Genomic DNA, 27553 nt, shown 5'->3' with positions numbered 1-27553 from the left:
ACTTCCTGCTGGTCATAAAGTCATCTCCTCCCACCCCCAAGTCACAGCAAACTAAGATCCCCACTCGGGTATCCCTTGGGGAATCTCCACTGAGCTGTTGGCTTCTTGTTGTCTTACTCTTACAGCTAAGGATGAGGAGGGTCTCCTGCAAACCTACTTCTAAGTTGTGACAGTTATGAGCCTTTATTACATTCAGGGACAAAGGTAACAGAGTTTTCCTCTCTTTCCTATCTGTTCCATAGAGTCCTAGCATCCCCCAACTGTGGCTTCCTATTTCCTTTTATGACTGGCAGATCAAATTCTGATCCTACCATTTGAATGTCACAGCAGGAATCAAGAGTTATCAGACCAGTTTTCCAATGCTGGTGAGCCTGTGTGAGTTGCGGCCTCAGATTCCTGTTCTTAGGTGACAGGAGCAGCGCCTGGTGTGGTCTTCTGTTATTGTAGCCCATCTGTTTCAAGTTTCAACATGTTGTGCTCAGACCAGCCTGTCTGGCACTAACAACCACATAATGGTCAAAGGTTCTTTTTCTTCATTCTGATGCTCAGTTTTAACTTCAGCAGGTTGTCTTGATCATGCCTACAGGCCCAAATTCATTGAGCTGCCTTCATGTTATTGGCTAATTAGATTAGCCAGCAAACCAACAGCGGTTTTCTTCTTGAACTCATGGGAGACTGGGCCATTTTTGCCCAGTCTCTTTCTTATTGTTGAATCATGAACTCTGACCTTAACTGAAACATGTAAGTGGTTTTTTAATGTTGTTCTGGGTTCGTTTTTTTGACTTCCTGGATGAGTCGTCCATGTGCTCTTAAAGTAATTTCTTTAGGCCGGCAGCTCCTGTGAAGCGTTACCACTTTTCCAAATTTTCTCCATTTGTGGAAAATGGCTGTCATTGTGGTTCAGTTCAGTCCCAAAGCCTTAGAAATGGCATGTAACCCTTTCCAGACTGGCTTTTTTTCTCAGGTGTTTCCGTTTTGTTTTTTTTATGAGTGAAGTAAAAAGTGTTTGTTAAAGAAGATCATTACTGTAATTAAATGTAGAAAATAATGAGCATCTCTAACCTGACTGCAAGATTATTGGATATGACTAATGTTTGGCTTATTTCTGCCACATCAGTTTGATTATAATTTGATGATTTTGCGTATAGATTTATTCTGTTGTTTATAAACTGCAATAACAATTTCAACCACATTAGCAGTCAGTATTAAATAATCGCGTATGTATTTTTTCCCATCATTTCCTGAGTGTGGAGCAGAGTTGAATGCCTCCCTCACTAACTGCTTTATGAGTAAGCACTGATGTGGGTGTACCCGGTGAAATATTGTGTTGTTTGCAACATGCAGTAATGCTCGAATAACAAAATAATAGTCATGAAGTCTTCCAGTTAAACCAGTCACGGTGTGTGTATAGAGTTTCATTCAGCAGCATATTGGAGCTCGAGATAGTCCGGACATCACTACTTGAATTTAGTTCAGTTTTTATTTATTTTTTCTGCAAATCTTAAAGTGCTAAACAACTGGGGAGAACAGATGTTTATTTTAATCAGAGCAGCAAAACAATGTGAGCAGAGGGTACAGCAACCATTACAAACAAAACATGAAAGACACGAGGGAGATGGTGACTGATATTTCATATTTCATCCCCGTCTTCTCTCCGGACCCAAGATGACTGGATCTCAGTGTGGGGGGTGAGGAAAAAAAAGTTCAGAGGCATTTAGAATCATTTGTTTAAAAGCCACACAGCAGCAGGATGTGACGCTGAATCAAGTTGAGCTACAGTGCCTGTACTCCTCACAGTGAAGAAACAGTGCAGCAATGCAGCTCATTGATGTGTTTTTAATTGTCTTTAGGCTCTGTTACATATGAATGTATTAAAGGACTCTGGATAAAAGCGTAGCACGGGTACCGAGGATCACTCAGTGTTGGTTTTGGTCTTTAGAGGGGAATCTGTGACAGTAAGGAAAATATAACACATCAACAATATCAACAAGCCCATCGTTCAGAGGCTGACAGACATACTGTGTCTGACTCATCCTGTTTTTCCCTTTGGAAGGTTTCCTTTCTGAGAGAAAAGAGCTGAAATTAAAATACCGACGCTTTTCTACCAGCGTCCTGTGGCCTTGGACTTTGAATTATTCCATCCGGCCGCTGAATGCTCAGTTCATGTTTGTTGCATGTTCATTTCTCACTCATATCTATTTTGCTCTTCTGCCAAGTGGAGCCCACCTGCGACCTTTAATTGGCAGATTGATTCTGCTATTTGTAAGCTCGACCACCTGCAGAAAAGACCAGACTGACAGCTGGTGAAATGCCACAGAGTTGCAAAACACAAGGAAGACCGCAGTGTGGCTTTGTGGCCAGATGTCCTTGATAGAGCACAGAGTCGGTGACAAACAATCCATTACATGCTTGGATTGTGAACAGTGCAAAATATGAAAACCACCGCTGTGCAGCGAGTGATCGAAACAGTGAGTCACCGTACTTTCCTCGAAGCAACGTTTATTAGCGCAGAGCTGAGCAGCCAGTGTGTTTCTTCCACTCGGATCCCAGAGTTTCACTGCCTCCTCACTCGTGTTTACTCAGGGCAGAGCGGTAGCGGGAATGTGTGTTGTGTGTACTCAGGGAGGGCTGCATCAGGATACCAGCCCTACAGTAGCACACACAAGCGGACACACAGTGCAGTGCCTGTGACTATAATATGACAGGAGCTTAGATAAATATTAGTTTTGCTTTATTTATCTTGTTGACCAACTATTGTTCGTGAGTGGACTGTATGTCAGAAGGGTCATGTGACATAGGCTGTGTTGTTCTGCTCTGTATTTTTTTTATCTGATGCACAAAACTAAACCCAAACACTACCACAATCATAACAGAAATTTTCAGTATTTGCAAAATTATTGTGTTGATTAAAAACAAGCAAGATCCCTTGGCAACAATGATGATTATGACCTTTATGAATTTTTTTTCTTTTTTCATTTTTTAATGGCCCGTAATAATCCCCTTGTAACTGCATCTTATTGTCTGTTCTTGCTTCTATCCATGCAGAAGTAGAAATCCTTGTAATTTTCATTAGATCAGTTGGTTAGAGGATCACATGAAGTGTGAATTAGCTGATGCAGAGATAAAACGTCTTCTGCTAGTTTCCAGATTTTCCACTTTCATGCCACCAGAAGCTACAAGCTAACATATATTTTGTCAACCCTGTAATGCCAAGTGTATCATGAATTCTTGTGAGTTGTTGAGGCTGAAATGCTGAATATAGCAAATATGATACAAAATAAAACTAGTACATGTATAAGAATATTTTTTTATTATTTTAAATATAAATGTAAATAATAATAAGTAAATAATCCAACATGTATTGAATAGATAAGGAAGTAGAAACATGTAATTATACAGCAGATTTTAAATCAAAGTGTGTAACGTTAAAAATAAAAGTACATTTAAAAAAAGTTCTTAAAAAGCTTAGCCCTCAGGATGGTCGAGTGATTGGGAAGCGACGATCTTGAGGGAGTTTATGGCTAGAGGTTATCTACCACATGCACGTGAAAAACATTTAAAGGCTTTAAATTCAAACTGTACCAGTTTACACTGGATTCTGTCATACCCAGGGAACCAGTGCAAGGCTGCTGTATTGTCCTTTTTGGTAATCTGGCAACAGTTATTACTGACTAATTGTATATGAAGGAAATGATTGACTGACTCCAATATACAGTGCATTCACATCAGACATTTCTAGATGCAAAAAAGCATGAATAACCTTTTGCAGATCAGAAGGTTTTAAAAGAGAATTTAGTCTGGATGTTGTTCTGAGCTTTAAGAAGAAGCCCACTGAATCTCACTCACAACGCTTCTTGATTCTCAGGCGTTTTCTTCAGCTTCAACTTGAGGATGAATATCTCGGCAGCTGTTATTCGTCCTTTCTCGTCTCATTGAGCCTTATCACAAGGTCACGTCTCTGCTTTAGGACCAGATACAATGAAAGACCTATGTTATTCCTGCCATCTTCAGATGTACTACATTAGCATGCTAACATCCCCAAATTAAACAATAAGCATGCTAATGCTTGTTCTTCCTTGGCTTTAAGCACAAGCTAGAAGTATGACTGCAGAGGCTCAACCCAATCCAGGATTTCTGGGACAGATACCCATTTTTGGCAAGTAAAAGATCTCATATGGAAGCTTGTTTCCACCACTGAAAAACGAAAAAGTGGGGGTTTATCTAAAATTGTAAAATCAGTAACTCAAAATACGTCAGAATTTTAAAGTATTCTCCCAATTTCTAATTATTTACTGCGATTTTTACATTAGTAAGTTGAAATTTTGACTTATGGATAGTAAAGCCTTTTACTATTTACCATTTTTATTTAATTATTTATTTTCCCAGTGACAGAAACAAGCTTCCATACATTCTTGATATATCTGAGCCAACTTTGACTTTTCATCACTAGCTGCTTAGCTGCATTTGCTCCAAACAGCAGAGTTGTAGCATAGACACTATGTGTCAAGCTGTCCTAAACATATTTTTCTTCATCATATTCGCTATAAAACTGCTGCTCTAATGTCTGCACTGATATTGTTATCAGTATCACTGACAGGTTCATATCATCCTAAAATATTTGCCAGCCCATATATGAGCAGTTTTTCTTGAAATCACACATTAAGTTAATAGCTGATAAAAGGCAAATCTGAATTCAACTGCTTGAATCATTTAAATTCTAAGGTATCTTTTATTATTCTCTTTATCAAATCCCCAGCTGACGTCTAAAAGGTGAAGCAGTATCTCTTCACAGGTTACAATGCAGCTGGAGTTCGGCTTAAAATGCCATAATTGCTGATGTCAAGATGTGCCTTTGGCTGCAAATGAAGCTGTGATGAAGTCTGCCGGTTCATTAGTACTAATTCATGTAAAGTGAAAGGAAGAGGGAAGAGAAGAAAGGACGAGGATGAAAGAGACAGTAATGAGTAAGGACTGAAGGAGACTGGTGTGGGCCTGGGCGGATCTCTCCAAGCCGTCAAATTTGGTTTCCCGACTTAATTCACGCAAGCACAGGCAGAATTTTGTCCTCATTCCACCCCATATACATTAGTATGTCATCTTTGTGGTTGCTTTTATTGTGCACAATATTCTTAGCAGTTTATTTGATCAGGCACTGCAGCGAGACAGAGAATATTCTCTGTGTGTTCAGATACTTTCAGACACATCAGAAGAAATCAAAGCCACTCAGGGTTTCCTTAGCACAGGAAGGATTGGCATTTTCACTCATTTACACTTTTCCTTGTGGACCTTTTATCATAATCAGGACTGCTTTAGCTCAGATGGTGCAGCTATTAGTTGTAGGGTTAGTGGTTTGTTTCCTAGCTCCTCCTCATCATCTTCCTGTCTGTCTGTAAGTCTTCAGCTTTTTTTTCCCCGGTTGTTTTTCTGATTAAAAATTCACAAACTTCAAAGCACAGATCAAAACAACATACGAGGGAGACTAGATAAAAGAGCTAAATTATATAAAAGTGTTGGAGCAAGACACTGCTAAACTCCAACCTGCTGCTCTTTGAGGCTGCACCAACAAACACAAATGTTTTAAACTAAATAATAGTATCAGCGTGTGCAAATGCAAACCATGAAAGAGATGATGTTTGGTCATTTCAGCTTTTTGATTTGGTCTGGTTTTGGTAGGATGTTACCATGGTAATATTTACTGATGGGATTGTAGCACAGAGGGCCAATCATGTGAGAGGGTAATCACGGGCAGCAGGAGAGGAGAGGGCAGGTTGATCACACCGACTGAAATTGTTTCATATTCCTGTAGCTTTGTAGCATCAACCTTCTTTTATTTATATTTTTAAAGTTGTTGTTGTACTTTTTGAGTGCCTTAGGTGTTTTTATTTATTAATATAGTGGCTCTGCTAGAACTTTTATTGTAGGTTTAAGAGCTGCGGAGATGAATAACCGTTAGCTGCTGCAGAAGAATGCAGTGAACTGTATTGATTTTAAATACAGTTCACTGCAAATGATCGGTCCTGCCTTTTAGCAAGTTTATAACACTGCAGAGTTGGTTTGCAGACAGATTGTTTTGGTTAATGTTTGGCTTTCAGTATTGGGTATTTCAGTCTTTTGTAAAACTGATTATAGTTTAGCAATTCTGACTCTGTTTTTAGTGCTGTGGCTGGTTGTGTCCTCTGGTGATGTTCCCTTATGTTCGGTGCTGATATTGTCTGTGCTGCTGCATTTAATTAGTGTCATTTGAAGAGTAATTTGGTTTACATTTCACGAAGACGATAATCCCAGTGCTCCATCACTGGGTAGCTAGCTTCCAGCCTTTAGGATGGTTTTGTTTCTTCTTCTTTTTTCTTAATGCCTTAACAAATGGTGGTTTTGTGGCTGATGACCCACACTGACTGCTGCGACCTTTTCATGGAAGCCCTTATGTCTTGATTCACCTGTGATACAAAAAAGTGCTTATTACTGCCGGTACAAAAGCAAGTTGCCTCGTGACGGTACTAGAGGTTAAAATAAAGTTGTGCTAATTAAAGCAATATATTCAATAACTGTTGAAACATGTCAGTAAAAAACATAAATGTGGAAGTTTATGTTTAAAATATTTAACAGTACCAACATTACAATTTATGTATGGACAAGAAGGTCACCCATCTGCACATGGATTGCACAAGGGTCCAGATCTGTTGTTGAGAAATCTCTCTCCAGTCCTGAGTGAGTGCATTGATAATTGATGAACGTGTCCCAGGTATGTTGCGTAGGACACATATCGGGACTAAATGGTGGCTGACAAAGTGTCTGGATATGCTCCTGATCCAGAGAGACCTGCACTGCTCTGTCAGCAGGGAGGGCAGCTATTGTTCTGGTGAAACAGCCGCAGGGTGGGTGCTGCTGCAAGAATAGCACAAGTACAGGTTGGAGCACCTGATCTCAGCACCTCTGTGCACTCAGATTTCCACCAAGAATAATCACATCATACATGGTGCTCTCGTGGACATGCAAGGCTGCAGCAGCACCTCAGAAACATCACCATGTGAGCTCCTTTGTGTTCAGTAGACAAATTTATCAAAGGCACTGTTGACTCAAACCAATCAACCTTATCAGAAAACTACTCACAGAGTCTATTTTTGTTTCTGTAAGATTAGATTAAATGATATCCTGAGAAATGACTTTACAGTACAACAAAGATTTGAAAGCTTATTTCACAAAATAACACTTATAACACCTGTATGTACTATAGTGTATATAATCCTGTGTGTATGATTGTTCCCATCTGCGTTATAGATATCTGCATTTCTTAGCAGACTGAGCAATACTGCCATCTCTGTGGCTGTGTCAGGTTATATAAAAGCCGTTGCCATGAAGCTAGGTGGTTTGGTTTGCAGGTGTGCAGATAATTAGTACAAGTCTTGTTGGGAATTTCACGGAAAGATAGAGCTTTGCTAATGTAAGCTCAGCAGCAGCGCTCTGAATGTCAGGCTCAGCTCCTAATTGGGAGGTTGTTAAGCTGCTGTGGAGCCGTCAAATGTCTACCAATTACTTGTGCTTCCACTTGTAATACAGAAAATCATTGTCTTATTTTAATTAATGCTTTTCAAACTGGCCTGAAGACGGGTATATTAACCAGGATCAAACAGGATTTTTTTTACCTCGGAGCCGTGATGATTTATAAAGTTATTATTGCCAGATGTATGTTAGTGACTTTTCTTTGTGTCTGCTTGACCTTGTCTAGGTCTCCAGGGAGTTCCAGCTTTCCCTCCCCCCAAAATAAAATCAAATAAAAGAAGAAGTTCTGGAGAGATCCTGGGAGCTTTGAATTCATACCTTTCCAGCTCTAAAAGAACAAGATGAACACCGCAGGATGATGTAGTTCTTGCTGACGCCCTCCATGCAACGTATTCCCCTGGCTGACATAACTGGATAACTGGTGACCGTGGGATCAATGGAGCAATCTGGGAAGGATCTGAACCTCTCCTTTCTGCTGGAACATGAACGAGAAATGATCCTGAAGGTGCTGCAGAAAGACGAGAAGCTGAGGAAAAGAGAGGAGAAGAGGATTCGGTGAGGACTTCCACGTCACCATTTAAACTCACCGTCATCACGTTTACTTTTCTTAGTGTCCTGTGACATTCTTGTGTTTCTGTCCCGCAGGAGGCTGAAGAATGAGCTGCTGGAGGTCAAACAAAAGGGTTTCATCCGGCCACATGATTTGGGAGCCCGACAGTGCACTCGCTGCCTCAAGACTCTGGGCCTGATCTTCGACCGGGGCGATCTCTGCGAGGAGTGCCAGTCTCGAATCTGCAGCAGCTGCCGTATCGTGAACCCCAGAACACGCGAGTGGAGATGTACCTTCTGTGACAAGCTCACGTAAGTGTGACATCTGAAGGGGGACCAGAGCAGCGTTCAAGCTTTTCTTTGTACTAAAGATGATTAATTGCACCACATCTGCCTCCATTCATCTGTGAGGGTGCCCTGGGGTTTCACTGCTGTGATCTACAGGGCTTAAAAGAGAAAAAAGCACTGCTGGTCTGTGTAGATCTATCATGTTCAAAAGTTAAATGAGCTAACATGTGAGGACTAAACAGATGCAACATTATGCAACATCTTTCTCTGACACTTACCTTTTCTTTCTAATCAGGATTGTCCTTAGTTTCTCTTGAACTTACCCTGCACTATTGCCACATTTAGAGTTTTTCTGGCCTCTAAAATTTGCAGGGTTTTTGTTTATTTGTTTGTTTTTAGCTGTAAAGCCTCATTTTTCAGCTGTTTGTTTTACTGTAGTGTGATTGATCAGGTGCTGTGAGCTCTGTTTGGAACCATAAATCTTCCCATCTCTGCTCTGACAAGCCACTGTCCCTGACTGTCGCACACCTGGACAGTGAAAAAAGCCAGCAACCGTGAGCCATCACCAGCCTTGGCTCCTGTGTAGTGATATTTAGAATCAGGGATTTTTAAACTGGTACCGTACGTACAACATTTGAAAGGTGCATTTAATGCAAATATCCCCAGTTTCTGTGTGACAAAGCGTCTCGACGCACTAGTATTCGAAACAAATGTAGTCTAATGAGCACTCGAAGGTTTCCAGTAATTCTCCCCGCCTGCTGATTTCCGTGATGGAGGGCTAAATAACAGAAACACCTCCCTGTGCAGTTCATTAGTGTCACAGCAGCTTAATAACTGTGCTTTTAAATAGGCTACGCTCTAAAACAGTTTCAGCAATAACTCAACATTATAACCCTCATGAATAAAGGTGTTATTTTTAACGCTGAACTGAATTAGCTTCGGTGTCAGATAAATAGTGTGACCGAGTGTGTTAGGATATCTTCAAACCTCGTTTCTTTGAACCTTTGGGTGCTCCTGGTGGGCGTAATTGTCCAAAGGCTTTTTAATGCCACTTTTGATTGTATCCTGACATTAAAACCTGCTTTAATCTGCTTTAGCTTTAATCTCCAAGCTTCCAACTACCTGTGCGTGGTGGCTCCGAGCTAACTAAACATTCACATTTTAAAAAATGTTTCTGAGACATAAAGACGCAGGTTTTCCACTGCTTAGTCTGAATAATTATGCTGAGGCCAGAAGATCATGTCTGCAAGAAGTAAAACTTTTCTCAGCTCACGCCCACACGTGTAGCGAAAAGGTTTACATGCAGAAGATCACAATCCGAACCAGGAGGAAGGAAAAATGGATTTTGCCTACGGGTGCCGGATTAATTTCAGAAGTTAGGAGGGTAAAAGGGAGAGAGAGAAGTAAATGCCCACCACTGTATTCAATAGATTTTATGCTTTGTGCTGGATCTGTTCACAATGGTGATTGAAAATGCAAAAAGCGTGACATAAAAGTGTCGAGCTATGATTTACAACTCGTGTTTAGTGTTCGTTAATGAGACTGAGATGCAATCGCTGGCCAGTATTGCAGAGATGTAATATTGCAACAGCAACTCTTTCAGAGAAATATATTTTTCTATGTGCAAAGTATTACCAAAGCTAAAATTCAAATGTTTTTTTCATTTTTGCCTGCTTCATTTACCCGGAGTTCTTTGAGTCGCTTGTGATGATTAAATTGAGAATTCAGAGACTTGGAAATAATGTGCGACATGGGAGAATAGAGCACTTTCATTCCTTCTTGTTTCCTCTGATTTTACTTTTACTACATGTGCTGTCTTGAGGTGTTGATTCCCCTTTAATGTCTTTGTACGACAGGGAGCTTAAGGTGTCGAGCGGAGAGTGGTTCCTGGAGGAGAGGTCTAAGCGCTTTGAGCGGGGGCAGTTGAGCAGTGAGGTGGTCAAACAGACGATCCTGAGCACCCCGCTGAGTGAGTCCGACTGCTTGTGTTCTTCAAACCAGAATGATTACAGTTGAAAAGACATGTTAACGGTGCAACAGAGAAGCAAATGTGCTGATTTCAATACTCACTGGCTGATGCGTTTGTTCCCGAAGGCCCAGAAGTAAAAAAGGCCGCCCCTTCAAAGCAGGAGAAACCTGAGCCTGCAGTATCCAACAGATTAACTGTACTCAATGGTGCCAGGAGAAAAGGGTAAGCAGATAACACAGAGCTTTAACAGCTGTTTAGCTTCATACAAACACATACTGACCTTAATGAATTAAACAACATGAATGTTTAATGCATGCAGGACATGCAGCACATAGACAGGATAAAATCATCAGAGAGTAAATGTTCAATGTGTTGAGTGTGCACCTCAGTGTGAAAGCATTAGAAAAGATCATATGTATGTATATGTATATGTATATGTATATATGTATGTGTGTATGTATGTGAAGGCAGCACTGAGAGGCATACAGACAGAAAGCAGAGCAAATGATAAACAATAGACGATAGAGATTCACTTTCAGCATTTCATGGAGTCGCAGTTATTTTATCACTTGATGAAATAACTCGTTTTGTCCAAGCTAACAGACCAGCACCTCCAAGTTGGCTAAAAGTTGGTTCTACTCCATTACATCTTTATTTTCTGTTTTTGCTTAAGAATACAAGCAATAAGTAAAACAAAGTTAATCTGAAATATTTTCAGCATCCAAAGCGCTTAAGAAGCAAAGCTGAAGCAGTTGCCATTTCTGGAACTGCCTTCAGTGTTAAACTCTGGATTAGATGCTGTTATTCAGCTGACCTCTGTGTTTTTTCAGGGGTGGTGCAGAGGGTATGGAGTCCATGGCATCCAAAAACCTACGTCCCCGGTCTCTGGACAGATCGTCCCATCTTGATGCTAATCGGAGGGTCAGGGTCAGCAATCGATGCACACAAACAGCAGCGCACTGGGGAAAGTTGGAAAGTTTTTACATTTGGGGTGGAAAACGTATTTTAAAGGTTTGCGTGGTTTTGTTTGTTTGTTTGTTTGTTTTTTAATGCAGCCTGAAGGAGCAGAGAGTGACGACCCTGAGGGGGCACCTGAGAAGAAACCTTCTGGCCCGAGCATTTCTGTATCCAGGCCCTCAGTTTCATCAGGTATTTTAATTTTTGTCCCTGCACAACGAGGTGATGTGAATCCTGCCACCGTCTCACAGCTTCATAGCTCTCACACAAGCATTTTGATAATTCACAAGCTATCGAAATAAGTCACACTTTCAAGAACATCACCTTTGAGGGTTGATGCAAAAGCACTCGTCTCCACTTCAACTCAGACTGTAGCTCACAAAAGATAAAATTATTCCTTCTTTTTGGAGAAAATGTCACATCTGCACGAATTAGACTATTAACTTCTACACTCCGAAGTGCCGAACCTCTTCATCTCTTTCAGAGCACTTGCCTATGCTCCTATCTGCTGGCTCTGTAACTTTATCAAGGTTTTTTAAAATGGTTCTGATGAGGGTTTTAGTTAAAACAAAGCTGAATCTCTACTCAAAGCCAGTTATCAGACCAAAGCAGTAAAAAAATAGTTGTTTAGTATTTTTCTGTGCCTGATTATATAAGAACTATTCACAGCTTATTTTTCTTTCTGAGACTTTTTTAAGCTGCCTGAGGCTCATTTAAGGCCACAGCTCTAAACAGTGAGAAAGGCAAAAGGGTGTAGTTTGGAAAAGGCTTCACTCTCAGTTCCCAGGCCTGGCAGTTTTTCCAGCATAGAAAGAGAGAGGAAGGACGCAGAAATGAGCTCTTAAAGTTTTTTTTGTGCTGGCACTCAACAGCCGACGGGCTCCTCCAGGAAACTGACTGAAAATATAAAAACTTGATGTGAGATATGAAAAAAGACCCCTCAGCTTTCAGTTTCTACTCTCCAGAATTTAATTTAGAAACATTTCAGGAGATATTTTTGGAAGTCAAACAAGATCTGGAGAAAAGAAGAAAACATTGAGTGAGCGGAGGGAATGCGCACTTTTCTAATTAGAGAGGCTCTGCATAACCCCCTCATATGACTGCAGAGTACCTGCAGGAAGGTTTAGCTGACCCGGGGATTATGGTAAAGTGCTGAAGCACAAACAGGGTCTACACAGCAGAGATATTGGAAGGAAGCTTTACCTGCAATCTAAATAGAAAAGTCAGATGGAAATGACTAAGAGAATCCCAGAAAGTTGACGGTGCTCATCTGGACGAGTGGCAAAACGTTTCTCCCGCTGAAAACGCTGCGCACGATGAACGGAATCAACCTTCTGAGGTCTAACAAATCTGCAAGACGATTTTATGGGATAAGTTCTTTGGGAGCAAGTGGCATGGAGTTCAGATGGAGCTGTTTGGCCGCAATCCAAGGTTTCAAATGTTCAGAGAGAAAAGGGGAGAAGTAAAAGCACCTTGCTTTAGCTGATGGATCAGGAAGATTGGATTTCCACAAATGTCACTTAACTCTGAAAGCAAATAGCATGCAGCTAAGAAGTGAAACTGAAATAAGCAGCCTTATACAACAAGACAAGGATCCTAAATGGACCTCTGTCTCTTGCATCTTTCTGAAAAGTTTTTTTCAATAAACTGTGTTTTTTAGACCTATTTTAGGAACATGAATTAATTTCACTCCAACCAGTCGCAGCAGATGGCCCCGCCCCTCCCTGTGCCGGGTTCTGCTGGAGGTTTCTTCCTGTTAAAAGGGAGTTTTTCCTTCCCACTGTCTTTAAAGTGCTTGCTCATATGGGATCACATGATTGTTGGGTTTTCCTCTGTATTTGTTATTATAAGCACCTTGAGGCGACTGTTGTTGTGATTTGGCGCTAGATAAATAAAACTGAATTGAATTTAAAGCAACAAACAGTTGGAAAAGAAATCCTACATCATAACAAGAAGATTTATCTGCTGCAGACGGCACGATTGAGCAAATAGGAAGTTAATAAGTTTCCAAATCTGACCAGAAGTCCACTGCTGTCTGCCTATATTTCTCAGTGTTTACGTTACAGCACTGCACCTTCAGAACAGTTTTCCTTATTTCTCTTGCCTTCTTCCCTCTCTTCCTTCATCAGATCACAGTCGATCAGAGTGTGACCTGTTATCTCCCGGCTCTGAACCCAGTGACAGTGCCCTCTCTGTCAAAAGCCGCTCAGTCCCCGGCCTCAACGAAACGGTAAGCGCCATCATCCCACCCCCACTCCTCCTTCACACTCATCACACATTTGATTTTTCAAACAAACTCATAAATCTCTGAGTGGGAAATTGCCGCACCTAGATTTTTTTTTCCTCTGTTGCGAATTTATACATGATGTGGTTACACACTACAGTAAGCTCGGGATCCGTGGGCCGATGAACTCGACACGATGCGTCAGATGTGGGACTGAATGTTAATTTCACTTCAAAGAGCATGACAGGCATCTAAACAGATGTAGGCCAAAAGCAGGTGGAGGATGTGATGGTCAGTGTCGGGCTGCTTTGTTTGTTTTTCAGCGAGCAGCAAACAGAAAAACTCTCAAATGTTTGTTTTTTTTCTTTACCTACTCATCCATTCATGCACTGTTCATTGTAAAAACAACCACAGTGTGGTTTTGCTCGTGAAAATTTAATTACCGCTCTCTGTCCGGTCCTGCCTGATTAAATTTATGGAAGCTGCCTGCATCCACCCACACAGCTGCCGCATGGAAAACTGCACAGAGCACAAAGACGCTCTGGCCGGCTTCTCGCGTGTCATCTCCCGTGTCATCTCCCTTCTGACTGAATCCGCTGTCATCCACAGGAGTTTTCTGACGACGACGAGGACATCGATGCCCTGATGTCAGCCCACAGCAAGATTACGAGCAGACGCCTCAGCAACGCCGTGTCAACGGTAACACCCGTGCTAGATCACTCACAAAATCAAATAGTAATAGGAGTTCCCATGTGGTCAAACAGGTACACGATTATGCTCCGTATGCACACATACCGTGCGCTCACCGCCAGATGTGTGACTCAGATGTGTGCGTTCTAGTGTTGACTGTGCAAACACAGACTCAGCTGTGTCACGAACACCTCCTGTAATAGGAAAGCTTAACCCTGTTTCCGTAAACTAAGTAGTCGTATGGAGGGAAGGGTCGCTGCTTTGAGGCGTGCAAGTGTGTTTATGTAGATTAATGATGTGCGCTTTGCGGGAAATATGTCATCCATATGTAAATACTGAAAAGTGGAGATGTGTGTTTATATGAAAAGCTAAGATTTGAAGCTGCACCCATCTATATTTCAAACTAACAATGGAAGTAATGTGAGGCTTCTAATGAACTCTGAGGAATGATCTCAATCTGCAGTCCTGCAGAAGCATTTCGAGATGATCGTTTTGTGGAAGTGGAACGGCGCTCATAACACGACATTAGCATAAAAATGGCTCCCCTGTGAGTTCTGAGGCATGATGACTGATTGTTTAATCATGTGTAGTTTATCAAAGTTCCAATAAAGAGACTAAGGTGTCAGATTTTTTGCATTTTCTCACTCGTCATGTCCGTCACGTTGTCCATTTCAAGCCCAAACAAGATACACTATAATCACCAAAAACAGAAAGGGAAACTAAAAGACGCGCAGCCTCTGCTGTCCTCTACGTACGAGCTGCAGCTGTTTTTCTTTTTTTCAAGCTTTATTGAAAACAAGACAGCCATATCTCACTCTGTCTATTTACACTGCAGTTGATCCATAGCACCTATCTCACAGGTGTGGGATGACGCCAGCCTATATGTCGTCTGTCCATCTGTCAGCAAGAATATGACATCATAATTACCTGATGTAGCCCAGCAACCGTTTTATCAGACTACTACTGTGTAGTCTGAACCGGAGTTATTATAGTTTGTTTTCTTTAATTCGTTTTCAAATTTCTCTTTACCTTTTAGTTTTTCTTTCAGTTTCGTTTTTATTGTTTGAAGATGTTTCGTTTGGTTCAGTTTTTATTGGTTTTAGTCTTTTGAAATAAAATGTCAGGAGTACAATTTAGGAAAATCACTTCAGGTATTACAATAAAAACAACTATTTAAAAGCAGTTGACTCTCAGTCTCATGGACATCCAGAGTCTCAACAATCACGTGCATCAGAGCGTCATCATGCAAATTGTAATAAAGTTTTTGCCACTCTAACGAATCTACAAACAAAGAATATTACCTTTAAATTGTATTTTCATTTTCCCAATTTAAACCTTTTTTTGTTTTGTTTTTTCAGTTAACCGAAATGTTTTTTCACATCCAGTTTTAGTTTTTAGTTTAAAATAACTTTGGTCTGAATCTGTTTTTCGTCCACCTGTTTTCAACCAAAAGCCTTTGAACTGAAGAAGAGAGAGTGGGCTCTTAGAGAGGGCTGAGGCCTGGAGCTAATGTTACGTTTTTCAGACAGAGGCCGGACCGACTGGCTGCTAACAGGCAGACTGAGACAAAGAAGCATCTCTTTATCTGTGAATCATGCAGATCTGCTGTAGTCAAGCCCCAGAATACAAATACAGAGTTAAGTTTCATTTAATATCAAAGCGATAGTTTTTTTTTTAACTTAATTGCTCATACATTTACTTGATTCAGATATGCATATTAACTTCTTCAGGGGAATCAGTCACAGCCAGCTCTAAACTACTTTGGCAGAAAAGCAGTTATTTAAATGTCGAGATTACAATCTTATTCATGACTCACTGCGCTCTGCTCGTCTCCTTTGTGAGCGTGTTTAGTTTGAGAGCTGGGTAGGTAAATGGATGATATGGCCAGCCTGTTTGACAGTCGATCTTTCTGTTACAGTAGCAGTCACTGAGCTGCTGTTGGCAGTATGAATGGAAGTAGAAGGTGGTGATGAGATGTGATGCAGATAGTTCGCTGTCACTGACTCGAGCTCTAATATACTCTGCCCACTGCTGTGATTCACTGCACAGAGGGCTTTTGTGAAGGCACAATGAGCTACTATTAGAGGCATTTAATGGTTCCCATGATCTATGACATGTTTTTTTTTTCCTTTTTTTCGGTTTTAACGAAACCTTTTTATTTTCTGGTGAGGTAGGGGGTAAAGGCGATGTGTATAAATATCATAAATATCAACTAAACTATACGTTTATTAGACTTTTAAGGAAATAGTAGGGGTTTTTTTCATGACTGTAGCAAACTAAAAAGCTAGCCAAGTGCGTACATGTGTATGACACAGATACCTGCTGATCAGTGCTGAGGGACATTAGAGTAAAATACTGTTATTGCACTCATTAGAACTGAAATACAGGGTTTTTTGTATTGTCATTATTTTCACTCTAATGGTTGATATTCACTCATCTGCCACTTTATTAGGTACACTGTGCTAGTCTTTGGAAACATCCTCAGAGAGTATGGTCCATGCTGACATGATAGCATCACACAGCTTCTACAGATTTGTCTGCTGCACATCCAACTAAAACGAAGCCAAACTAATATGAGCAGTGCTAATGAGCAGTTATTGAAAAGTTAAATATTTAAATCTGCAACGATTTTTAAAAAGATGGTTAATAGTTTAAAGGGTTATGTCCCATTTCTTTCTCGTAGCAGCTGTCTATCCGTTGCATACTTTCAGATTTCACAGCTGGACGAGTTGGTAAATCTGTGATTTCTAACACATCAGAGAGCTTAGTACTCACTCTTTCCTCTTCTATCTTTCTTCATATATGTTTCTGCCTCTTTTATAAATAGTCTTCCACTCCTGGATCAGAAAGAAGGTGGGGGTACCTCAATGTCCCCGACTCAGATGCTGAGACTGTAAGCCTCTCCTTTGGTAGTTGTGCATGCTTTTATTGCACATTCACACAGTAAAGGTGCCGTAGCAAAGCACCAGAACCTAAATATTACATGCAGGTTTCAATAATATATAGAGAATTTTCATGAATATACCAGAGAAATAGTTCTGAGTGTAACTGCATGCTCACTGCATGGTTTTGCTCGTACTTTTCCTTTTTTCTGTTGGTGCTTTAATTTGGTGCCCCTTGCATTTAACAAAGCCATTTGTCATGCTGACTCCCTGCAGGAAATAAATGAGTAAGACTTTACAGTAGAGGTAGGGTGAGAGAGCCAACGTGGCTCAATTCTGGCTTCTGGAGTCTTTTGCTCCCTGGACAGCAATATTATTATCAGTGGATTATGCCAGTTTTATCCTGTCTGGAGCTACAGCAGTCATGCTTTTAAAGACATGTTCCAGACATAATTACCTGCTGTGATTGCAAATATTTTTTTTCCGCAGAGAAATAGGTTTGGCAAGAGTTCAGTGTGAGGGGAAAAATTGTGATGGTGAATGTGGCATAAAAATGTTACTGTTTAATTTGATGGGCAAACAGTGAAAATTCAGGAGGAGCAGCCACCCAAGTCAGAATTTTACCGCTTTTTAACTTTAAAAAAAAAAGTTCACTTTTATTATATTACATGTTTGCTAATGTGGCTTTTATTTGATGGAGCAGACCTAATTTCTATGACAGTTATAACCCTGTGGATCTGACTATTTAAGCTAATGACCAACAGCAACAAGTGTTCTTCAAGCAAAGTCACATCTCTCTACACTCTCAGTTGACAGTTTGCTGCATTCACAGGTCTGATGTGACTGTGAACTCGACATCTTTAATGTTCAGTCTCTGAAATTTCCAAAAATGGCAACAAATGCCGGTTAAACTTCTAAAAGATTGGCCAAGTGACAAATTCTACAAAGTCTACACGCTGCTACATGTCACGCATCCTTTCATATGTCTTGACATTTCCAGACAGAATATAAATGCTTTTTCTCATTTATACCCCCTGAAAGCTTCACGTTTTGCACTTCCCTCAAACTTCCAGTGACAGCAATGATTGACGTGAGCCTGAGTCTGAACATTGTGCAGATTTTCCTCCTCTTTTGTTCATCGTGTTTTGTTTCCACTGTATTTCATCACTTCTCTTGCGTCACATGCTCCCCTGTCTCCCTTCTCCCCTCCTTTATCGTCGCCGTCTCATATCTACGCCTTTATCTCTCACCTTGGCCTCGTAGAGCAGTATAAACAGCACGATGAGCATGTACAGCGAGACCGGTGACTATGGCAACGCAAAGGTGAGCGGCGAGATCCTGCTCAATGTCAGCTACAGCTACAAGACCGGCGCTCTCAGTGTCCTTGTGAAAGAATGTCACAACCTGGCAGTAGGAGATGAGAGGAGGCAGCGCACAGATGCGTAAGAGAGCACGCACGTACGCACACACACACAATGGCGTAAGAGGACTCCGTTATAACCTGCTGTGTGTTCTTGTGGCAGGTATGTGAAGACTTACCTGTTGCCAGATAAGTCCCGACAGAGCAAGAGGAAGACGAGCATCAAGGCCAACACCATTAACCCTGTTTTCAACGAGACTCTGCGGGTGTGTGAGAGGAAAACTCAATGAGAGCTAGAGAGCAATGAATTAATACGTTACATCATAAAACGACATTCAGTTGATCTTCTCTTGTGGGATTTTTTTTTTTTTTTTGAACTTCCTCTCTCTCAGTATGTGATCAGCCACTCGCAGCTGGAGACACGAACCCTGCAGGTGTCCGTATGGCACCACGACCGGTTTGGACGCAACAGCTTCCTGGGAGAAGTGGAGCTGGCCTTTGACGCCTGGAAATTCGATTGCCACATAGAGGAGTGGTACACACTGCAGCCCAAGGTGGCAGCCTGAATCAGCACATATAGTGTTTTTCAGCTACCTCGTATAAATATGAGCATCTGGTTTATTAGTGTGTGTGTGTGTGTGTGTGTGTGTGTGTGTGTGTGTGTGTGTGTGTGTGTGTGTGTGTGTGTAGGTGGAGGGCAGTATAGACGCAATGCTCCAGTATAAAGGAGAACTAACTGTTGTGTTGAAGTACATCCCTGAAGGAAAGAACGTCACACCGACTGCGGACCAAGTACAAGGTATGTTCATGGCTGTCATCACCATTAAACTTTACAGTATGATATACTGTATATAATAAGATTTCTTGACATCTGGAGTACATTGCTGCAGATGTTCTGTCAGTCTGTGTTGGCAAGTGTGCTGTTCTATGCAGCAGTCTGCTGAGAACGCAGCATCAGAAACAAGGATGCAAGGAGACTGGACCAAACTAGTGAAGAAAGCTAGCTCTGTAATCGGAGCCAGACTGGACATGCTGGGGGAGGTGGTGGAAAGATGCACACGAAAGACGTTAGAAGCCATCCTAAATAACTTTGATCTCCTCCTTTACAACACCTTTATGAAACCAAAAACCATCAGTACTGGAAGACTCTGCTCTCTCTGTTGTAAAACAGCAAGATATAGAAAATCATTCGCACCCACAGTCATCAGGGTTTCAGTTCTCATACAAACCGCAGATGAGCTGTCAGACATTTGAATTTCCCTCGGGGATCAACAGAGTTATTCTTCTTCTTCTTCTTTGCTCCTTATTAGTGACATTTTAAACCACAAAATCAAAATGTTTTAGCTTTAACATGTTTGTTATATTTAAAACTTTGAAGTTCTGAGGGTCTGAATAATGTTTGACTGCACAACATGAGTTTGTGATAATGAGTGACCTACCAGTGAGTTGTTGATTTGCTAATGAGGATAAATATATATTTGCCCAACCCTCTTGGATCTAAATAAAATCCTTCTTATCCCCGTCTGACCTGAAAACATTGTTTTTCGCTACTTTCAGAAGTTCCCTGGTTTTTATCCCCAATTACTGCAGCGCGACTGCTCGACTGCTGCCCAAATGATTAGAAAACAGAAACTGACCTCCTGTTTGTGACTAGTGAAAAATATTCCTAGATATCTATAAAGCACTGCATGGTTTTGTAGAGCAAGTGGTGTTGTTAAGGTTGGTGCAAGCAGAGGATTGTCACAGGGGTCAGGGCTGAAGGAAATTCTTTGATATTTTTTTTTCTGTATGACCCTTTTTAATCATACAGACGTGTACAGACACACGCCCCCACACACACACGCACACACACACTCTCCAAAACTAATACTTGTCTTAACCAGATGCATGTATGGATCAGGTCTGGTAAATCTGAGAAGGAAGGAATGCAGTGGGCTAAATCACAGCTCTAAACTAGGGGCTGAAGTCCAATGTGCACAATAGCTGCTATAGCTGAGACTTTTTGGGGGGGATTAGTGTGTTCTTTTCTTGTGAAAATCCTGATAAGATGACCACCTGACCACCAGATTTTATCACTACAGTACACAACATCTGTTTGCCTGCAGCCAGGTACATCTTAGGCTCCTGAAGGTACTCATCTATATCGTGGAGTGTCATCATGTTGCCTAGCAGCCACCTACCAACAGATAAAGAGGCCCATTTGTAATTTATGCTCCTGTAATGTCTTATAAAAGCATTGTATCATTTTAATTTCACAACATCTAATTGATTTCAAATGCAAAACTTTAATTATGCAAGCTATTTTGTGTTGAGATTGCATTGCCTAGCAACCACCTAACACCTGACAAAAATTACAAACCAAACAATACTGCATCATGAGCATGCAGTAGTTATTTAAAATGCGAAAAGTGCAAATGTCCAAAATATTGAACAGAAATGGAAAAACGACGTTTGTGTTCTTACACCAAAAATATCCACTATGCTGTCTGCAACAGATGATGCTCGTGTGGATTTCATCACACTAAGTAACATAAAAACTGGTTAACATAGGTCTTCATTTTAAAGGTGGGTTTAAATTGAGGCTTCCATCATCTTTCACTGACCACATCTCAGAAGAGATACGAAACACTTCCTTTGTGAAACTTTTGCTCTTTGCTGGCTTATATTTATAATAATAAAGCATGTAACTATGGTAACTGACGTGGTCATGTGTGACATGTGGCTGCATGGTTTTCATTGCTGTGGTTTGCATGAATTAAATTTGTATCCTGAAATTCCTGAATAAATAAAACATGAAGGGCCATATGCTTTACAAGCATGAGTCACTACTTTGTAGCTAGTAGGGATAGATATTATTGAACTAAATGCCTTTATTGATTCTGCAAAAAGGTGCAATTTATTTATTTTTTTTTTTTTTGTGTAAGTCCGTGTGCACAGGTCATTGATATCTCTTTCTTACTGTTATGACTGATTTTATTTAATTTTGTATCTAATGTTACATATATAAACTTTCGCTTGCACATGGATTCATTTGTCTGCTTTTCCTACCAACGCAGTGAAAAAGAGTTTTCTGAAGGGCAAAAAGATGAGCCCTTTAACTCTGCCTGAAGGGGGCATGGTTGAGCTGCTGGTCAAAGGAGCCAAAAATCTCACTGCTGTCAAGTCTGGAGGCTACTCGGATCCTTTTGTGAAAGGGTGAGACACTGGTTTATGAATTTGAATGAGGTAATGAGGTTTTACATCAGAGTAGGCACAGCTTTTATGAAGCACACATATAACTTACAAATGTAAATGATCTAAATGATATTTGACGTCTCATTTCAGAAGATGTAATCTATTTTGGCATTTACAGTGTGTTATTCTTCAGTTTAAAATCTGGCACTAGTTGTAAATCCAAATCATGAAGTTACATGGACACAGTTTGAGACAACAGGACTAATTTTTCTGCCTCTGTAGTCACTTTTTTACTACTTCTGAAGCTGTTTCATCTCTTTGGGTCAGCCTTGCATCTCTTGGAGCATCTCATGTCTTTTTTTTGTCGTCCTCTGATTTCTTTTCAGTGACCGAATTTTATTTATTTATTTATTTATACCATTTTCCCCTACCAGTATATTGATGCAGTATGGAAAATGAATGATAGTGGACTAAATTGTGATTTCTTAAAAAACACAGCTTGAGTATATGCTAAGTAACTTCTATCCTTTTTCTTAGATACCTCCTCCCTGATAGCAACAAGTCAACCAAGCACAAGACCGTGGTGGAGCGACACACCGTGAACCCACAGTGGAACCACACCTTCACCTACTGCGGCCTGCAGCCGGGAGACCTCAACAACGTCTGCCTGGAGCTGACTGTGTGGGACAAAGAAACTGTGTCCAGCAACGTCTTCCTGGGAGGGGTGAGGCTGGGAGCTGGCACAGGTAAGACTGTGTGGCAGGAAAACAAAATAATCTGGTTAGCCAGTGTTATGAGAGAAGGAATTTCCATGTATTTTTTCTGTTACAGTCAAAATGTTGCAGAAAATGTTTTATTATTTTTTAAACAACTCATATGTTGTATATCTGCTTGAATGGATGCTTTTATTTATCACATTAATTAAAAATTTCCTGTGAGCCAAAGTCAGACTTATTTATATTTATTCATAATTTTGCTACAGTCCTGTCACATCCACAGTGTAACAGACATTTTCCCACTTCAGCCTACATTTTAGATTTCCTACACTTATAAATAGACTTTTTTGTTTTTCGGACTATGTCCGAGATTAGAGTCACAGGCATTATTTCCACATATACTGACATCACTATTTTAAACTCTGCTCGAATTAAATGTAAACATCCATATGTATGTACAAAAATAAGGACAGGTATTATTGGTGTATGAGGAAAAGAAAACTGCCTCATGCAAACCTTACTCTAGTAGTTCTCTTCAAGCACATGCACGGTTTGCACATTAAGCAAAAATCATAAAGCATATGGAAATCCTATTAAATGTGGGCTGTCTTGTTCTAACAAAGTAAAACAAATGTGTGTGTTTCTCTCTGCTCCCATCAGGGGAAAGCTATGGGAAGGAGGTCGACTGGATGGACTCGTATGGGGAGGAAAAGCGGCTGTGGCAACGAATGATTGAAAATCCTGAAGTCCCTCATGAGTGCACTCTGATGCTGCGATCCAGCATGTGCAAGCACAATACATGAACCCAAACGAAGCACAGCTAGAGAAAAGACTGAGACTGGAAGGGAGAAGGGAAAGAAGTCGTCTGAAGGTGTGAGGAGGAGCTAGAAAAGCGGAGCGGTCAAGGGGTAAAAAAAGAAGGCAGTGAAGGGGTCAGGACTCAGAATAGGAACAAAGCCCTTGCCTCTCCCTGCTTCTTTTCTCTTCAGATCCCTTCTCCCATCCACAGGAGCCAGTCATGCCTTACAAATTCATTCACATGTGCCCCTCAGCCCTCAAAAGCATCTAGTCTTGACCAAACACTGCTGTTTATGGAAAACCAAGTGCTGTATTTAACATACTGTACCTTCTGAATAAGCACAGGGTGACTCCCAATATGTCCGCCTGTGTCTCTGTGAGTCATTTCTGCATGTAGCTGCTGGAGACCATTCACAAGGCATTAGACGAGGCACCGATCAGTTATAAATAAATGTGAACACTCCCCTTATAAACAGCAAAGCTGAATCCTGTTTTGAAGCACATGGGATGTTGAGTTCATCCCCTCAAACAGCTGCGTACAGGTGTAGAAAGTGACTCACTCTTACTACTGTGCTGCTCAAGTACTCAAGAAGTACTTTCACTTGAATTTACTTCTTCATAGGCTTTCTTTTAGATTAAAGAAAAGATTAGCAACAGAACACTTGGAGAGATTTAAATTACATATGCATACATTTAATTTAATAAAATGAGAAATAAAATGAAATTTACTTAGTTGACATTGAAATAGAAGAGCAGGAAAAAAGTCACTTTTGAGAAGCTGGGCGTAGCTGGGTAATTTTTCCATGGATAGTATAGCAATAGAAGGATGTTGTGAATCCTGTACGTTCATTGTCCCCATAGGATGTACCCTCAGGATGATAATGATTCTCTAATATTCCCTTGGGCTTTGCCTGCTGGAGGAAGGTTTCACTTATCCTGTAAAGTGGTTATATCAGTGTTCAAAACTGCTGTGCTGGTGAATCATGAATAGTTCCTGGTTGGCGCATCCTAGTGAACCCAACTTTCTCAATCAGCGGCTCAAGGGTCGCATTTGAATTTTGAATACAATATCTTCAACCTATAAATTGTGTGAACAAAATGTTATGGCATTCATAACCCTCTTAGAATTCTCTTTTAATAACTCTTGCAATCTGAACATTTGTTTAGTGCCCCCATCTGGTCAGAACAAAGTGCTAATTTGCAAATGTTAGCATGCTAACACAGTAAAGCTAAACATCACACTATCGGTATGCTAACTGTAGCGTTTAGGTTTGCTGCTTGCATGGCTGTTGTCCTTTTAAAGTGCATCTGCACGGGAAGCGGTTTGCAGTAAAATGCTACAGCAAGTCAATGACATTTGGCAACTTTAAGCTACCATGGGTGGAGGAGGGGGAAAACACTGCCACAAAGTTGATGGGTACTGAGACAAGCTTTCCTCAACTTCAAGGCAAGTGGCTTAAGCAAGTACTAAGTAAATTAGAGGGTTAACTAGTAACCACATATAACCCTAACCCTTACCCTGGAATTTATGCGTCGTTTACCAAAACGATGGGTCAAGCAAATCGCTCCCTGTGTGTATGCAGCTTTATGCTAGGTTCAAACGACACTACGGCCTTTGAGATTACGCCGTTATAGACTGAAATTATTTGACCAGTAATAGAGGTAATTTGTGCACATTGCTTGAGTTGTCCGTCATATTGAATGTCATGCAACCACCGATCATGAGTAAAATCTGTATTCCCCAACTGGTTTGCAAGTGGTTGCTGGATGTTGCTGGGTAAAGTCTCAAAGAGGCTGCTGCACCAAAAACCTTGCAATTGCCTTGGCTGTTAGCAGGGTGTCAAGTTTGGCTGTAATTTGTGTGAAAGAGGCCTTCTTGCCTAGAAACACTCATTAACAACTAGCGAAGTGCTAAATAAACTTTAGAAAATGCAAGGCAAATGGAAAACCCAGAACCTTCACCTTCAAAGTAAAAGTCAAAGGTGCAACTGTTGTGGTTATTATCGCACTTTTCACAATGGCGCTACCACTCAGTGAGTAGCTGGCGCGTCTCTGACAATAACTACAACCTGAACAGTCTGCTAGCAACCAAGGCAACAAACACAAATACATGTTTTTAAACAGGTCAAGGATTTTTGCTGTCAACTGGTAAGTGCCATCAGTCTCTATGGCTGTGTGACTCGGGCCTTATTCACTTGACCCTACATTGTCGCACGAACAAAACAGCAGATGTAACATGATTTGGAAAATGTCACTAGCCAGTAGTTTGCATTCTTTCATGACCTGTGTGATGCGCACAATGCTTGTCTTCTACCCCAACCCCTGACACCTTTCTGCTGTTTTATAGTCCAAACCTGACGTAGTCCTATTCTTTGAGGGGGGAAAAGAAAGTTGCTTTGTTTTGTTTTTTTGATTGACTAAATAATTACAGATTACCCAGCTTAGACTAGCTTTGATGTAAATTGCTTAACACTGTATCAGTGTGATAATAGAAAATGCATGGTATTAGAGAAAAAGAAAAGATTATATAAAGCACTGACATTGTCACTTTACTCCTAGAAAACAGTTATTTGAAGTGCGTTCCCAGCAACCCCTGAGAAGGAGGCTGTTTGCTAAGAGTGAGTCAGCACTTAGGCGAGCGCCTCCATCTCAGTAATGAGCCGGTGACAGTCGGTGACCTTGCCCCTGTCGCCCGGAGCTCTGTGGTCCACCGTCATGCGATGAAATGCACAGTTAACAAAAACTCATTTCAAGATAAACTCCATAGAGCAATTCTTTATGTGGAATGCCAATTTTGTCTGCTTGTCCTCTGAAAACGTCCGCTCTCAGCTACCAGTTTGACACCCAGTTATAGTAATAATACATGTGTTAACTGTCCAGCATACATGACAAGTCGTGCAATACCCAATTACTGAGAAAACTCTTGATGTATAGCATGTACTCTCTGTTGTCTGGTTTCCATGCATCAGATTCACTGTTTGAAAGCCTATTTCATCCCAAATGTGTTACGATAATATTTTGAATTAAACACTCTTTCCATACACTGTACGCATTTTAGTCTTGATTTTACTTTGGCTCAGTCTTAAAAACGTGTTCATTTATACGTTCAGTCATTGTTTGACTCATTTTACCGCAGATTCCTGCATCAGTGCAGTGTGCCATGAAGGCACTCGGCTTGTGGCACTGCTTACGTGTTTCCTGAGATCTGGTTCAGGTGAGTTTGGTCAATCAAGTGCAATGACAATATGGTCAGCAAACCATTTGGTGGCAGTTTAGGCACTGTGGGATGATAAGACCTGTTTGAAAGGGAAATCAGCATCTACGTACAGCTGGAAGCATGAAGTGCTTTCCAATCTCCTTTTTGATGGCTGCATCGATTTTCATCCACTTTGTTTTATCACGTTCAACCAACACCAGCAGATGACCTGGAAACTTCACACTGGACTTTATAAACACTTTATAAACACTTGTTTTCAGAATGCTTCTGTACGTGCAGCTATCAAACAACATATCCAATAAAGAGCTCAACATCGTAACGGGTTTAATTCTGTGGCCTTAAGGTCACCTAGAAAGTGGAAAAATATCCCCATAGCTGGGTCTGGGTGCAGTTTCCCCCTCCAGGGGCAAGGGTACCTAGACCCGGGGCTTAGAGTACGCTTGGGGAGTGTGATTGTGTGTACAGTGTCTATTTATGTCTGTCTCCACGTTGGGTGATTGCTGAGTAATTGCATATGAGAGCATTAGGGTGGGAATGGATGTTTGTATCTGTGTGTGCCTGTTTGTTTGTGTCTTTATGTCAGGTTGGGTATCAGACGCCACCTCTCTGGGGACATCTCAGGCCCTCCAAGGTATGGAGGCCTATCTCCCCTCACCACTCCCCCTGCCAGTGGCCGACGCCCGCAGACATCGGGCGGTTCTTTGTGTCCGGTGATGGGCGTCCAGGTACGCACCGGCTCACTCCTTGTGGCTGCTTGTCGGAGCCTGGAGCCTGGGGCTCGCTCGGACCTCTTCGGGGGTGGGGTGCCCTCAGCCTGGGGCTTGGTCACTCTGGCACAGCTGGCTGCCGGCGGAGCTCACGAGCACGTCACTGCAACCCCCCCCTGGCTTCTGCTTCGTGACTGGTGAGTGACCCCTCATTTGGGGCTCTCCTCAGCTCTTTCCGGGATAGTAGAACGGTTGCCCCTCCGTTGGTCTTCCTTGGTCTCGTGTGCTCTGAGGGCCTCTGGATGTCTGGAGCCTGGATCTCCTCCATACCTGCTTCATGCCCAGGAGGACGGGGCTATGGCTCCCCACACCCTCTAGGAGATCATTACATGAAGGAACCTTTTAAATACAAGCGTGTTCACAGGTGTACACACAGGTGCTCACAGACACAAGCTACACCCTTTTTAGCTCCTACCTCAAAGCACACTGTGCAGTGTCGATCCTACGTGCCGCACAATACAG

General features: G+C 41.3%; 1 protein-coding gene across 3 annotated transcripts in view; it reads left to right on the top strand.

The window, feature by feature from the left end:
• The window catches only part of sytl5 (synaptotagmin-like 5), a 44544-nt gene extending 18405 nt beyond the window's left edge, over window positions 1-26139 (top strand). Inside the window, exons 2-17 of one of the 3 annotated variants that reach the window (XM_005747155.1) lie at window positions 7727-8055; window positions 8146-8361; window positions 10194-10306; window positions 10432-10528; window positions 11137-11227; window positions 11362-11455; window positions 13393-13493; window positions 14097-14186; window positions 17005-17070; window positions 18323-18501; window positions 18583-18685; window positions 18812-18973; window positions 19110-19218; window positions 21476-21614; window positions 22131-22339; window positions 22970-26139. In XM_005747155.1, coding sequence (XP_005747212.1) covers window positions 7937-8055; window positions 8146-8361; window positions 10194-10306; window positions 10432-10528; window positions 11137-11227; window positions 11362-11455; window positions 13393-13493; window positions 14097-14186; window positions 17005-17070; window positions 18323-18501; window positions 18583-18685; window positions 18812-18973; window positions 19110-19218; window positions 21476-21614; window positions 22131-22339; window positions 22970-23112 — 2031 coding nt within the window. In that variant the 5' untranslated portion in view covers window positions 7727-7936 and the 3' untranslated portion in view covers window positions 23113-26139. Of the gene's footprint in view, window positions 1-7726; window positions 8056-8145; window positions 8362-10193; window positions 10307-10431; window positions 10529-11136; window positions 11234-11361; window positions 11456-13392; window positions 13494-14096; window positions 14187-17004; window positions 17071-18322; window positions 18502-18582; window positions 18686-18811; window positions 18974-19109; window positions 19219-21475; window positions 21615-22130; window positions 22340-22969 lie in introns of all 3 variants that reach the window. The other 2 variants (XM_005747154.1, XM_005747156.1) reach the window with 2 other exon arrangements.
• Window positions 26140-27553: the final 1414 nt, after the last annotated feature.

The sequence above is a fragment of the Pundamilia nyererei genome, unplaced genomic scaffold (assembly GCF_000239375.1).
Source record: "Pundamilia nyererei isolate P.nyererei 1_Seehausen unplaced genomic scaffold, PunNye1.0 scaffold00190, whole genome shotgun sequence".
Classification (NCBI taxonomy): Eukaryota; Metazoa; Chordata; class Actinopteri; order Cichliformes; family Cichlidae; genus Pundamilia; species Pundamilia nyererei.
Note: the sequence above shows the minus strand (reverse complement) of the source record. Positions and strands in the feature narration are given on the sequence as shown.